Source organism: Xyrauchen texanus, chromosome 26 (genome assembly GCF_025860055.1).
Source record: "Xyrauchen texanus isolate HMW12.3.18 chromosome 26, RBS_HiC_50CHRs, whole genome shotgun sequence".
NCBI lineage: Eukaryota > Metazoa > Chordata > Actinopteri > Cypriniformes > Catostomidae > Xyrauchen > Xyrauchen texanus.
In genome coordinates, this window is record NC_068301.1 from 5,650,569 (window position 1) to 5,666,590 (window position 16,022).

Sequence of the window (16,022 nt, forward strand, 5' to 3'; positions counted from 1 at the left end):
GGTCAATTGTCCATGACAAGCGTTCATTGAAAAACATCCAATAGCATTTTTTGTCCATAAAAGTGATAAATCGGAGAAATATTGATACGTTCTCCATTGTTTACATGAGATTTCACCTGAAAGATTTACCCTTCCTCATCGTTCTTAAACAAACTCTGCAATCTGAGCAGCATTCATGTTGTAAAACTGTATATTATTTTATATATTAGAGTCTCATAAACATAATGAGCCTGTCTCCAAAGTCTATTTTTAAAAATGCAGCATAGTTTTATTCGTAGTAGCCAAGCAGTGCAGTCAGATTTTGTGTCGTCTTGAAAGGCGTAGCCTTAATTTTACTCTGTACATCCGCCAGCGATTTTACAGAGAAAAAAGCTGCAGGAACCTTATTTTTTGTTAGTTCATCTTCAAATTTGAAACGTAACTTCTTTAGACTTTTGGCATTGAGAACATTGTATTTATGGGTTGTCTTGGTACTATTATTATTGTTGTTTTTTAGATTATAAAACATGTTCAGCAAAACATATTTCCATTACTATAAACTTCAGCTTCTCTAACTTTAAAAAATAACAACATGTATTAATTCTGATACTTGGGAAATAAAGCCCAAAGTGTCTTCTTTCAAAAGATACTACAACTGTGACCATACTCCAAAGGTAAATACATCCATTTAAGTTCAAGTCATTTTCATGGTTTGTGCTCAAAAAGGGGGTGCGTATCAACAGGTTAACTTAAAAAAAACATCCATAATTTCATTCCAAATGGAAAAATAAAGTGCACAAACTTGACTTCTGTTCAAATTAAAACTCGAAACCGCCGTCGTTGACGTGTGCATAGGGAAAACGGAGATATTTGAAAACGATGATGCATTTACATTTATGCATTTGGCAGACGCTTTTATCCAAAGTTACTTGCAGTGCACTTATTACAGGGATAATCCCCCCGGAACAACCTGGAGTTAAGTGCCTTGCTCAAGGACACAATTGTGGTGGCTGCGGGGCTCAAACCAGCAACCTTCTGATTAACAGTTATGTGCTTTAGCCCACTACGCCACCACCACATTTGTTGTCATGTGACGCAACCATGTGATGCATTCAACCCAAAACAATCAAGATGGCAGCCCATGTTGTAGCAGCATTGCTGTGCCTGCTATCCACTTTGATAGCGGTGTTAAAGATATGTTACTTTATACAAACTTCACATTGCATTTCTTCAAATGCGATGGGAATTTTACTTGGAATTGCTGTCGGGCATCATAACACAGGGGAAATCATATTTCAGACTGTACATGGAAATGATGCAGAGCAACGCTTCTTTAAAATATCTGCATGCGCAGTAAGGGGATTTAAACGTTTTTAGATGTCACAGTGTGGATGAGCAACGTTTGAAAAACATTTGAAAACGGCAGTGTTGACAGAGCGTGTTTTGAAAACGAAAATGACGTTTTTATCCGGATTAATATGGACGAAGCCTAAATCTCACAAAATATCCCTCAAGGCCAAAGTAAACGTTGGTTTTCCACGTTCCGCCAACAGTACGCGTAGACTGTCAACATGCAGCTTGGTTTGTCTAGACACGCGGACAGTCCGAATCTTGGCATGACGACGGCACATCCGCCTGCCATTGACTTTGCTAAAATAGTATCTAGTATTGTATTGTATTAGTAGTATTACTGCAATAGTGTTGTAGTAGTAGTAATAGTATTGACTGTAAAAAATGCGTATGTTTAACATTAGCCAGCTGGTAGTTAGCTGTGCAGTGTGTAAACATCACTCCCCTTGCCTCAAGAGGTGCACTAGCTGGCTGATGCCGGTCCGAATCCTGCTGAGAGCCGGTTGAGCAGGACCAGTTACAGTGGTCACATGACCCGAATGGGAGTGAGGTTAAGGGGGGCTAAGTGTAACTGTGAGCTGGTAGGTAGCTGTGCAGTATGTAAACCTCACTTCCCTGGCATCTAGAGGCTCACTAGCGACTGACGCTAGAGGCTGTAGCATTTAGCCTCCTCGTTAGCGTGCCCACCTCCGATGCTGTTTCAAATCCCGCTTGGAGCAGACTTTACACATGCGCTGAACACGTCTGTATGGGCCCACAGTCAGAACAGTATATCTTGAGAGGTTGAGCGCAAAACCATGCATGAGACAGAACAAACAGCATATTGAAAAAAATATATATATACCCTTGCCTTTAGGTAACATCAGGGGATATCCTTACTTGGAAAAGTGATTCATACTTACAATTTGTTTTTTCCTTTATTGTAAAACTGTGAAAAGTTTAATTTTAGGTGTAGTATAATTTATAATTATCTTTATATAAAAACAATTGAAGTCTGTGATACAGTATGTCCTTATTTGGACAGCTAGTTAAGTGTGTGTGTGTGTGTGTGTGTGTGTGTGTGTGTGTGTGTGTGTGTGTGTGTGTGTCTTTGTGTCTACCCTTTTCTGCACACTCCCTCTGGGATCCAAGAGCCCATTTACACACCATCTCCAAAAATAGCACACACATCAACATACACACACACATTATCACTCTCTGAATGTGTGTGTGTGGTGTGCATGGCTGCTTGAATACATGTGTCTATATGTGCACAAATGCGTGTAGCTGCCCATCTGTTGTCATGATGAAGCGTGCATTCTTGGTTAAAATGTTAATCCAATCTAACAGAATGTGCTTAAGTTTGTGTCCTGTCTGCATCTTGTTTTGAACAGAGGCTCATTTATTTCTTAATACAGGATGAACGTTTCTTAAAGGTGACCGGTTGTTGCTTTCCCGTATCCCAGCTTGATATGCAGAGACAACTAAAAGTTAGTCATTGGTTGGTTGATTACGTTGGTCTCTGAGGTGCTATCAAAACCTTGCTATGTTTATTTGAGCATCCTGACTCGCCCTAAACCACAAAATTGGCTAAACCAATGGCGTGAGTTTGGGGTGGGACTATCTATTTGGACGACCAATGAAAAACAGGGAAGAGTTCGGAAAACCTGCAGTCAATTCACCTTTATAGTTTATTTATATGTGTGGGTGTGCTTTCCTCTCATTGTATGCAGGGACCGCTGTGCCATTATTTAAATATTTTTTTTCCCCCATGCCTGTCTACTCTTGTGGTATTATCGATCTCAAATAAGCCCCGGCCCTAAATGGCAGATTCTTACTGTACATGTCAGTCAAAGGGCTCTTACTATCTCTAGACTAGGGTATATTTTGTTTTTCCGAATGTGCCATTATGTCTTGCGGACAGTCGAGCACAGCCGTTTCAAATAATACTCTTTTCACTGTGAGTCCAAATGGATCTGTACGTTCGACTGCTATGTGATACTCTTCAATCCTACTAGTCCAGCTAGTGATATGACTACATGTTCTTTTATTCTATTCTGAAACGCTTTTTCAAGCACAAGTAAAAACACCCTTTTTTTATTATCTGTCTAAAATCCTTTTATTGCACCAAAAAAAGCATTTTCTGAGTCAAGGACTGACTTTTACACCTGCTGCTCAAATCTCTCTCTCTCTCTCTCTCTCTCTCTCTCTCTCTCTCTCTCTCTCTCTCTCTCTCTCTCGCCCTCTCTTTCTTTCGGTGTCTGTTGCTCCAACCAAGATGGAACAACGGTGTGAATTAAAAACCGTGCAAACAAAGAAACACATTAAATCACATTTGGAGAGCTAAGGAATCGCAAACTTAATGAGGTACAGAAAGAATCCTTCCTCATGCGGAAATCCAATGGGAATACTACAGGAATGTACACACACACACACACACACACACACACACATGCTCACATATGCACAATGATATGATAATGTGATAGTTCTCCTTCAAGGTCACACTCACCTCCATGTCTGTGAAGGGAAAAAATCATGAAATAACACTCTCGACGGCAACAGTATGGAAATTAGGACCATTTGCTGCAATCGCCCTGTGCCTAGTTCAATATCAACATCGTGTTCCTATTAAAATGTAGCAGGGCTTGTGAAGTGCTTTTTATTCTTATGAATGACTGTGGAGGATATTTTTAACTGCTGCTATGTGGCGCTATGTGATAACATATTGATAACATGAAGAAATTAATGACACAATGGTTGTGAGCTGTAAAATACTGAAGTGCCCTTCGCAATGACAAATGTCAGTTCCTTCATCGATTTGACCTAAAACATCAAATTAGCGCCCTCTGCTAACATTGCCTGCAGATAATTGTTTGGATTTTAACAAAATGCCAAATGAGAACATTAGGCACTTTACAGACAAAATTATAGTATGCGACATATAGTTTAGGGGTCACTTGTTAAATTAAATAGTTCATCCAAAAATGTAAATTCTGTCATAACTGACTCACCCTCATGACATTCCAAACCTGTACAACTCTCATGCAGAACACATAAAGAGGATGTTTTAATGAAGATCCCAGTTTATACTTTAATACAAGGGCTGTTGATAAGTGACTCACTTTAAAGCTTAAAAAAAACAACCCAAAGTTATCATAAAAATAATCCATGCAATTTATGCTTATATTCCAAGTGTCCGGAAGACATACGGTAGGTTTTAGTGCAAAATTAGCGCTACAAAAATACAAAGACGTCCTCGCGTGAACATGCCAGCTACTGTGAACAAGCGTCTCTCACTGCGCTCATGGGTACAGAACCGACATCAATATTTTCACTGAAAGATTATTTAAATTCCAGGTTGCTTCTCAATAAAACATAATGTATGGCTTTAGAGGACTTGGAATACGACACACAAGTTACATGGAGTACTTTTTTTATAATTTTGGTAAATTTTTTTAAGCTCTAAAGAGAGATTATTGACGAATATTGCATTGAAAAGATTGAAAAGTTTTTTTCACACGCTGAGGAAAAAAAGAAATTCCGTACTGACATTATTTGTCCTGTTTTCCTGTAAAAATATCTGAACGATTTGAGAAGCAAAATTATTTAAAATATTTTGTCTTTTTTTCAGAGAAATCGAGCAAAATTTGGTGGGGTTTACACGTGTAACAAGAAGAGGTAATCAATATTATCAATAATATCAATATTGTGGTAATCAATATGTCGATTCGAGATTAATTTGTATTGAACCCGGAATATTCCTTTAAGTATTATTTCTTACCCCATTGGCAAATCATTTGTTCTTGTTATACGCATATGTCATTAAGCTTCTCAAGTTAATTTTTGTTGTTTTAAGACAAAAACACTTTTTTTATTAATTATATTTTGGAACAAAACGAGGGTGAGCAAATTATGATAGAATAACATTTTATTTTTGGTGAATTATTCCTTTAAAGGTCATTTTCAGCAGGTAAAATCAGAGTGTGTGTGGTGCGTAAACAACAGTAATACCAATAGATTCCGAAAACATGAATTATCCGTTTTATGACAACTGAATGGGTTTCATTTGTGAAAGTGGCCATTCTCACCTTCAGCATCACACAATGAGAAACAACTAATATGAGAGGAGGCAATAAAATGACTCCGTCACACTCACTTTGGGGAACTGTTTTACGGGAATCAAAATCTTTTGTCCCAGTTTCATGTTCTTGTTGATGACCACATCGATGAACTTCTCATCCTCTTTGTCTTCGTCTTTCTGAATCTTTTCAATTTCTGGAGAGAAAGAGAGAGAGACAGAGCATCAGTCACATCTGACTTCAATATCAAGATGTAATTAAAGGGCTAGCAAAAGTTTATCTCTCTGAATCTCGAGTTCAGATAAGTCGAGATAACAGCCCTGCCATTGTCCCGCTGTCATTTGCAAGAAGCGTATTTTGACTGTTCAGTGGACTGTGAAATAGCTTCCATTGGCCACGCTGTAATTTAATTGGATGTGCTTATGTTTGTATCTGGTAGACATTTGTCTGTGATTGGTGGATATTTCTGTCGGTGTGGCAAACATTGTCTGATTAGACATTAGAGTGTGTTAATGAGCTCTTCAAGCATGCACAGGAGTTCTTGTTGTTGTGGGACACAGAAGGGGGTGGGATATTAGTCAATTAATGAACATGTCTGTTTCTATGTGTATGTTTGTGTACTTATGAATGCTCGTCTTTGATACATTACATTACACTACATCTGGGTATTTACAGTTAAAAACAGTGGATATGTACAGTCATTTAGAAAGTAATTACATTTCGATCAAAGATTATGAAAACAAACACATTTTATCTTTAGAATAGTCAGAAATGAATGAAAATGAGAGTGGGGTCTCATGATCGCACAAACTGTACGGTGATCTACAGTGCTACACGGGTACTCATCTAACATACAAAAGCTAAGGTTACATTTGTGTATTCTGGTGTAATATTAAGGATGCAAAATCATTTCTAAGGATAATTTTTAAAGGAACAGTCCTCCCAAAATGAAAATTCTCTTCTCATTTACTCAGCCTCATGCCATCCCAAATGTGTATGACTTGCTTTCTTTTGCAGAACAGAAACAAAGACTTTTTGAAGAATTTTTTAGCTCTGTGGGTCCATACAATACAAGTGAATAGTGACTTCACATTTCAAGCTCCAAAAAGAATATAAAGGCTGCATAAATGCAATCCATACTATTCCAGTGGTTAAATATATGTCTTCTGAAGTGAAGCAATCCCTTTGTGGGAGAACCAGGTCAATATTTCAATATTTTTTTACTATAAAACTTGAAAGTGGAGATTTATAGTGAAAAAGGACTTAAGTATTGGCTTTCTAACCCACACCTATCATATCGCTTCTAAAAAACATTGATTTAAACACTGGAGTCATATGGATTAATTTATGCTGCCTTTATATGCTTTTTTGGCCACAAATTTGCACTTGTATTGAATGGACCTACAGAAATTAGATGTACTTTTAAAAATCTTTGTTTGTGTTCAGCAGAAGAAAGAAAGTCATACACATCTGGGATGCAATGGAGGCGAGTAAATGATGAGAGATTTTTCATTTTGGGTGAACTATCCCTTTGTACAAACTTTCTAAATGACAAAGAACCCTGTTGTATTGCAATGTAATGCAGCATATTTGAGCCTAACAACTTAAATACTAACCTACATGACCTGCAGGCCAACTCAACTGCTCTTTTGGACTCTGAGATTACTGTAATTATTTGGCACACACATTATTTTCATCATGGCTGGCTGGACCATGCATATTCAAATCACGACAGACTGGCTTAAGTGTCTTAATTTTGCATCAGCTGCCCCCACCAAAGCACAAATAATGGAAAAGCATGTTAAATATTCAAACGTAATAAGCATCAAAAATGACAGAAAGGAACATAAAAGATCCTATTCATATTTAAACTATTGCAAAGTGCTCTGAATTTAATTAAGAGTTAATGGCTAAGTTTCTTCTCATGTATGTCACAGGAATTTTCTAGAGGAACATGGGAAATCTTGACCAGTGTTGAAGATAGGTGCAAAATACATTTTTAACTAGGGAAGCCACAATGGGCTGTTGTGACGTCGAGGCACAGCAATGGCTTATCTTATGAGTATTAATTAAGTCATGACGATGTTGCTAGGTAACCCTGGCCAGTTATGTTAGCTATTTATTATTCATAAGTCAAGCTTTTGCCATGGTAGGAGGTTTGGTACATTCCTATAAATTGTAAAAGGAGCACGTTCAACAGCACAGTCGTTAATTTCAAAATTGATATATGAAAAATTTTAACATTACACTCTTATTGCCTTTAGTCCAACCATAGTCTTTAGTATGACACTTTTATCAGAATAAGCCTTGTCTGATTGGTCGATTTCTCTACAAAGCTCACATGGCCATTTCTGCCGTCTAAATGTGACTTGTCAACATTGTATTTCTAGTTGTAAAAAAATGGTTGTAGGGCAGTACAGTGTCTGAGCTCAAGTGAAGGAGAAATGAAAGAGAAATAGACTAAAGAGAGAGAGACTTGCACTTATCCATATAAAATTCATAAGCTGTCATGATTTGTGAGATTAGGGTGGACTCCCTCATAAGACTCTGGCAGAGGAGAGGAAAGCAAGAGAACAGCCCATTAACTCCTCACATTTCACTTCCTGCTCCCCAGAAAGTGGTAGAAAGTGGAGATTTACAATTACGCCTCAAAGAGAAACTCTGGAAGAAGATGAGTGCTCAGGAATTCAGGAAGAGCTCATTCAATGAAGATGAAGGCCAGTTAAAGTTTATGTACAAGTTAATATAGAGGTCTTGTAGAGAAGAAAGACCTTTACATGGTTTAATACTCTTCTAAAGATAGTGTACGTTTTCAGATGTAAAGTACAAGTAAACATTCTCATCTTTCCAGTGGCACCTCCAGGATCTTTTTAATCGGGTGGCCAGAGGGGAACAGTAAATATATTAGGGTGGCACATCAAAAAGTATGTAAACATAAGAGTTCCTGTAGCTCTACTTGGAGCATGGCACTAGCAATGCCAGGGTATACCTTGAAAGCCCAATAAGTTGCTTTGGATAAACATCTGCTAAATTCATAACTATAAATTATGTAATAAAGTGTAATAAAGCTAATAAAAAGTGCTTTCAAACAAACCACGTTTCTTAGCCTGCTGTAATAAAGCTGTTTGAAGCTATCAAACCATAAGTACCCAATCGGTTATGAAGCTATTTATTTATTTAGAAGTAATTTAGCATTGTCTTTCAAAAGAGAGTTGCTTTAGCTTGGTTGTTGGATCCGGCATTGGACTGCTGGAGAATTTCTGGCTCCATAAACAGGTCTAAAGAAATGGTCAAAGAGCAGAAATGAGTACACCATAAATGGAAGCAAACAACATGAACATACAGGGGTTTGACTTATATCTGGCTTAGTTATAGTATACATACATGTTTTATGAAGCAAAGAAAATCCTCCGAAACATGAGACATTTCAAGAACGCGAAACATTACTTAAGTTACCATGCCATGCCTTTCTGAGAACACATTACTTCCGTAACCTGTTGTACTTTTTTGTGAAATCAGACATTCAATGAGATAAAACTGTAAATCAAGAATTTATTGTATCATCAGGAATTGATTGGATCATGAAAAGTGCCAATATAGAGCCAGGTGGTTGAAGGGGACGGGTTGAAAATGAAAAAGGATTTGTGATGTCAGTCAAAAGGAAAGTCGTTTTAGAGGCGGAGCAAGTTTGTACCTTTTGAATACAAACTTTTTTATTATTTGGAATAACGAGCACAACTGTTCACAATGAGACCAATAAAAAACGTAAATAGGGTTCAGGTTGACTAATTGAAACTGGTGCTGCTTGTGAAATGATTTGCACAGGCTCAGAGCAGTTGATTACCAAGAAGATAATGGGATTGGGGGGAAAAAATCCCCCAGACAGGTGTCTTCCAAGTTGGCAGAAAAATAAAAAGGAAAACAGCAACAAAAGCACCCACCGGTTTCAAAGGGCTAAGTACAAAGACACAATTCTCAAGACAAAAGACGTGTCAAACATCCAAACCAACACTGGCCATACTTGACAAAGCAGCTGACAAATGTTGAACAATTCACTCTTAAGTACAACATATTTATTTCTTTCCCCCTTCTTTCTCTTTAGCATAATCTTGCCCCATAGAGAAGAAGAAACTCAACTAAACTTTTTATGACATAAATCACTGAAACATAGCATAAAACACAGAGACACGCGCACACACACAGAGCGGCCATGTGTGTGTGTGTCTCTCTCTCTCGAACTGGTGCCTCTGGCTCGTCTTTATCCCCCCGGCTGATTAGAAGAATTCAGGGCTGGGGGTGCGTCCTCCCGGCCTGACCACCCCCTCCTCCTCGTCACACACCTCCGCCACCCGACTCAGTCCTGGGAAACCTCCGGCATGATGTACTCCCCTCCCCTCCCTGGAGGTGTTGCCCTTCCGGCCGTCCTTCTGCCGGTAGGTCTTTCCCACCACTCTGGAGCCCTGGGAGAGAAGAGAGGAGAGAGAGAGAAAAACTCGCTCGCTGGTCCCTGGACACGCAGTCGCCTGGTCCTCAGCCACTCCTCCGCCCTATGTTGGACGACAGCTACTCCTCCCCTGGAGGACGGCAGCAAGTCATCCTACACTTGGTGGACAGAACGGCTCCTCCCCTTCCTGGTGGATGGCAGCAGTTCCTCCGACTCCCGATGGCCTGCAGCGACTCCTCCATCCCCTGGCGGACAGCAGCGGCAAGGACTCCATGACAGCGCATCCCTCCTCCCTCCCAGATTTCGGCACAAATGTAATGGGTAAGGATGGGCAAGGAGGAGGCGGGATCTGGCTAAGCAGTCAACATAAACTTTAATTACATAACTGAACTTAAACATAACATAAAACACACAGACTGAGAGGCCAAGTGCATAGCAGATATTACTCTTGTTCTGTGGTGTCTTTTGGCAGCATTTAATAAAACGAGGTACAATAGCTCCATTCCTGCAAATAAAACTCTCCCGAAGCAAGGTCATTCAGCTGCTCTATCATGAAAAGAAGGGCTCCCTCAAGATATTACGCATGACGTAGTGGATGGATACAAAAATTAGTATTTCGTTTTTAGTAAAATTTTAGAAATGCACTTAAAAAATGCTAAACATTTGAATGGAAACACAGCTACCTCTAAGACAGAGATGGTCCCACTGTGAATTCGGCAAGAGCAAGTTGAAAGTTTTGCTGCCGAAATCGATCTGTGCTTAACAAAATTCTAATCACAGACCCCAGTGGCTGAAACTGGAAGTGCTGTTGAAAGTATAGGAAGGTGTGACCTCCAGTTTCCAGGTAAATTGTCGAGGAATGCATATTTTATTATCTCTACCACTTAACCCAAACCCAAACCTAAATCTAACTAACAGTGAAATAAAAATATATTTTAGAGAGAAAATGTAACCTCTGAATCACGCTTTCACATTGTTTATGTGAATGTGATTATTTCCTTATTACCACGAGACAAGAACCTGTTTCTCGTAGGTTGCTATCAGTAGCACTAGAGAAAAATGTATCTCTTGAATTAATGCAAAAATGTCTGATGGTGGAGGGTGCTTGTAGGCAATTTGGCTGAAAAGGGTTGATTTCAGTGTACATGAACTTTCGGAAGCAATATGTCGATTTCCCATGTGATCAAGTTGTTTTAACGCAAGAACGTGTCCTGTGGACGGTCAGTTTCAAACTTGTTTTTTTTATTGTTTATAGTGCAGGCTTGATATGGAAAACACCTTTAGAGGGCAAAATCTTATTCTAAGACACAAAGCTTGCTAAGCTCCACATTGATATTGGCCAAAAGTAGCACGCTGATTATCTTTTGGGTAGCTATTGATTTCCATATATTTCTGCAGTCACTGGTTACTCTGTTTTTGCTCTCGGTCAGGCTCACAAATTCCCGGCATAACAGATTGGCAGCCGAAAATAAAAAATAAGATGCGTGTTGTGCAACACTTTATAGCAGTTTTTCAAGAGTGGGCCACCATGACAGACTGCAAATCGATATGTGCAGCTGCCCGCTGTCATCGGCCTATGTCACCCTCCCCACATTTCATTCCTGTGGTCCTCCCTTCAAAGTCGGCCCTGCTCAATGATGAGAAAGGAAGAAAAATGGCTATAGATTTCAATGACAACCAACATATTTATTTTTTTATTCAGGAAAAGCATGGTGTAGTGTGATGTGTTGAAGCTGCAGACTAGAGTGACAGAGAGCGTGCCCTCCGAGACTAAGGTTGATCACCATTCATAAATGAATTCCATTTGAATGCCATTTCATGCATTTAATTCAATTGTAGCAAACAATTGTGATTCGAATTTGGTAAATTCTATAACATTTTTAACATACACATTTTGGATTTTGCCCCACCCAAATACTCGCATTCTTGGCATACATTCGTTCCACATTTCATGTGGTACTATTTGAGAAAGGCTTCTGATTCAATGCAATCTTCATGGCATTATTTTGTGTCATAATCTCTGCTGTCTCGCCAGTGCCACATTTCTAAAATTGGCGATTGGAATGAAAACTAAATTAATGCAGGGCAGAAGGAAATATATTTCTTCATTATGAGGCAATTCTTTCTACAAGCAAGGCTGTAATGAAAAGCAGATAAATCACAATGTTGACAGTGGCGTGACGGGTGGTCTCACTCTCAACACACACACACACACACACACACACACACACACACACACACACACACACACACACACAGATCGGCTTTCTATGATATCAGATATTTCTGCTGCTGCTTTCTAATAAATATATACTGTTATGAATTTGTTTGCATAAATACAGTCCATCCTAAGACAAGTGTTTTGGAGTAGATATGCGGTTGGGTTGGGTGACAGTCTTATATGAGTAAATGGTTTGAATCATTATATAATGAGGTAAGAGTATAGAGTATATCACTTTTTTTTATTTTTTTTTAAATATGCAGGAAATTACCCCTTTAAGATGAACATCTAATCTAATATACCTATACATTATATGCATCTATAACATTTTATAACTAGGACAGTGGAACCCCCTCCATTATCCAAGAAAATTAATAAACATCCATAATAACACAGAGTAAAAACAGAGTGGCAATATTATTTAAATGCCATAACAGCCAGAATGCCATGTAATTTATCTGTGCCTAAAATACTGTACATGTGCACACAGATCCATGTGATATTGTTTACCCATAATCTCTGCATTAAACTAACAAGCCCTGCCAATACTCCTCTTCGATGTCTCAAACTCTCTAAAAAATAACAATGGCATTTACTGCACTGATTAAGCATTGTTTTCCAGCTCTATCAGGTCATATTGGCATGATAGAATATTGCTGAAAGTATACAGAGGTTTGGGTCCCACTTTATATTAGGTGTATTTAACTAACATTAAAATACATACAATAAAATGTATTTATTGTGTAACCACATATTGTTCTGCAAAATTCTCTTGTTCTGTTACTGAGGTTGATGTATGGGTATGGGTAAGTTTAGGAGCAGGGTTAGGGGTAGGGTTTAGAGTTACAGTTTAGGGGAAGGGTTGGGAAAGGGTTAGCTTTAGAGGTAAGGTTAACAGTGTAGTTACAGATGCAATTTAATTCAGGTACTTTAAATGTAAGTACAATGCCACAACATGTATGTACACGATAAGTACATTGTATTACATGCTTATGCACATAGTAGTTAAAGACACCTAATAAAAAGTGGGTCCAAGGTTCGTATCTTATGTCATACTATGTATAGACAACGTGATCTCATGAATATTCATCCGCAAAGTGTGGTTCAAGCACACGTGCATTTGCTGATATTTGCATTGATACTGAAACGTACAATACTGATATACAAATATGTACATAATTTTACATATGACAACATGAGAGACGTACAAATGTTTATGAATCCTTACTGAATCTATGAATATTTAATTCATGAAATGTATTGGTTGATTTTATTGTATTTAGAACAAATGAAACGAATTCAATTTTCAATACCATCACATTTATTTAACGCAGTTGACATATATAATGAATACAAATTCTGTAATCGTTTAATCATTACTTAATAATTACATTTTTATTTTGGTTTCTGAGGGACACAAAAGTGTATGCTACATCTATAAAACCTGACAATGAAATACACAATAAAACTATCATAAAAGTAATCTATTCGTGCTGTATAATCCAAGCCTTCAGAGAACATATTATAGTTTTTGCAAAGAAAAGACCCAAATGTTTTCAGCAATCTACACCCCAACTCATTGTAGCAGTCAAATCTCACACTTCCGAACTAAAAACTCTATATACAAATATATTTATGATTTAATGGATTCTTTAAAATATTTGTACATTTCTAAATCTGTAAATACATAAAACTTTTACATTCAGAAGCTTTTAATCCATCCAAATTGTAGGTTTCAGCTTCTGTCCAAACCTACAAAAATGTGCATTTAAATGCTACATAAGACTAGCTATGACTAATAATCAGATCAGGCTGACATAGATTTATAAACATTTCATGTATACATCATATAGTCTTTATAAGTGTGCTGTATCCTATGATGGTTAATGATCTGGGCTTGTAACCAAAAGGTTGCAGGTTCAAACCCACAAGGGCTGATCATTGAGCTATTACCAGAGGCTATTTTGATGAAATACATCAGCTGTATTAGTTATTTTTGGTATATATAGCCACACTGGAAGAAACCTCAACTCAATAAACTCAATAACCTGAGATCTATAGTGGGAAGTTCTTTACGAAAATGTAAAACTGTATATTCATAGATATCTTTTTCCTGCTGTGTGGGCTAGCACATTAAAATGTATGGCATGTCTGGAGCACTGGGATGTCATTAAGCGGGGTCAGGCTGCCCTTTTATGCTAACCACTTAATGGGTTTGTACAGTAGTGTACTCTAAATGATAAATGCACTCAACTGTATCGTTGGCAGGAGAGATTACTAAAGAATGTTTAGGGAAATCCTGAATGGTGAACACAGTTCTAGAACAGCTGTTCTGTGTGTTTACAGATCTGGTATTCTTTATATAATTATGATGTCATAATGTGTGCCAATACTCTTCATTTTAATGCATTCATAATGATAAAGAATTCTAGAAATCTTTGTCATTAGCATTTAGCCATTCGTATCATTAGTTTGAGAATGATTTATCATTATAATGTAGTAAGGTGGGACAACGCTCTCCACATTTTGACATTATATTTAAATAATTCTAAAATTATTTTTCATTAATAGTTATAAGATAGAAGTATAATTTGTTTAATAATTATATATCATTAGTATTTAGTAGTTGAAAGTTAGTATCATTAGTTAAAGAATTCTTTATCATTAGTATTTAGTTGTTTGATTTAGTATCATTTGATCAATTATTTTTATCATATGTATTAAGTAGTTATCATTTAGTATAATACGTTTACTTTATATAACAAGAATTCTTTATAATTAATATTTAGTGGTTAGTATTTTGTATCATTAGTTTAATCATTCTTTATCATAATTAGGGGTGTGCAGCGAAGCCATTATATGTATTTGTATCTGTTACTATGACCAAATTATCTATATCTGTATTGAGATATAACCAGATGTGGGCGTGGCTTAAACCGGAAGTGCGACAAACTAATTCTAAAATGTAACTCTCTTACATTTAGGCTATAGCTTCTGTATATTAAATATGCCTTGGATAGGCCTATTTAAATATCATTATTATTATTTTCGTTGTTATTATTTAATAATATTATTGATATATTCTATATTTTTTCTCACCTGATGAATATGTAGGCTACATAAACTGCGGAATGTTTTTTTTCCTGGTATTTCGGACATTAATATCTGCTAAAACAGAATTTTTGTGTATGTCTGCGCAGTGGGCAAGTATAACAATGTTATTCTGGAGGCACGATGTGTGAAGCAATTGTAAAATGTAAAGCACACATTTAAAGAAATAAAAAGAAGAAATATAACCTACAAACTGAAAGCACCGTAAATCTCTATCAGAAAGTTTTATGATACACTTAAGGCTAATTTTGTGTTCACATATTTTTGCGGAGGACATAATCAATAAGTTGACGTGCAGAATTAGTGAAATGCATTGGAATACATTGCAAGATCAAACCTCTATATATTTTTAGAAAAAACTGCACCTGTTCTATTTTTAATTTTTTTGCAATCCTCCATGTGCCGGAATATTCTGAATAGATTTACACTCTATGAAGTATTTAAACCTCTTATTACTTAATCGGTAATATGTATATAAATGTGATCAACTTACAGTCGAGCTCCGCTATAGAATAATAACTTCTTTGGTCAGGAAGTCAACAGCACTCAGGTTGGTTTATAAATCCAAACGTATGAAAGGTGGTTAACATTTTGGAATTAATGTGTTACAGATCAGACATTTCAAACAGACATTTCAAAAAGTGGAATATGTGTGTGATATAGTTAATACTCTTGAGTCCTGGCGAGCTTAGATTTCTAATAGCAAGTAGTTAGTATCATTGGTTTAATAATTCTTTATCATTAGTATTTATTTGTTAGAAGTATCGTTAGCTCATTAATTATTTATCATCATGTACTTAATTGTTAGAAGTATCATTAGCTCATTAATTATTTATCATTAGTATTTAGTTGTTAG

General features: G+C 37.0%; 1 protein-coding gene across 2 annotated transcripts in view; it reads right to left on the reverse strand.

Annotated features, from left to right (window-relative positions):
- LOC127620093 (KH domain-containing, RNA-binding, signal transduction-associated protein 3-like) overlaps window positions 1-16,022 on the reverse strand; it is a 169,561-nt gene that overhangs the window by 85,754 nt on the left and 67,785 nt on the right. For both annotated transcript variants that reach the window (XR_007967667.1, XM_052093191.1), the window contains exon 2: window positions 5,468-5,586. Coding sequence is in view for 1 of the 2 variants with exons in the window: in XM_052093191.1 (XP_051949151.1) it covers window positions 5,468-5,586 (119 nt within the window). In the remaining variant the exon portion in view is untranslated. The remainder of the gene's footprint in view (window positions 1-5,467; window positions 5,587-16,022) is intronic.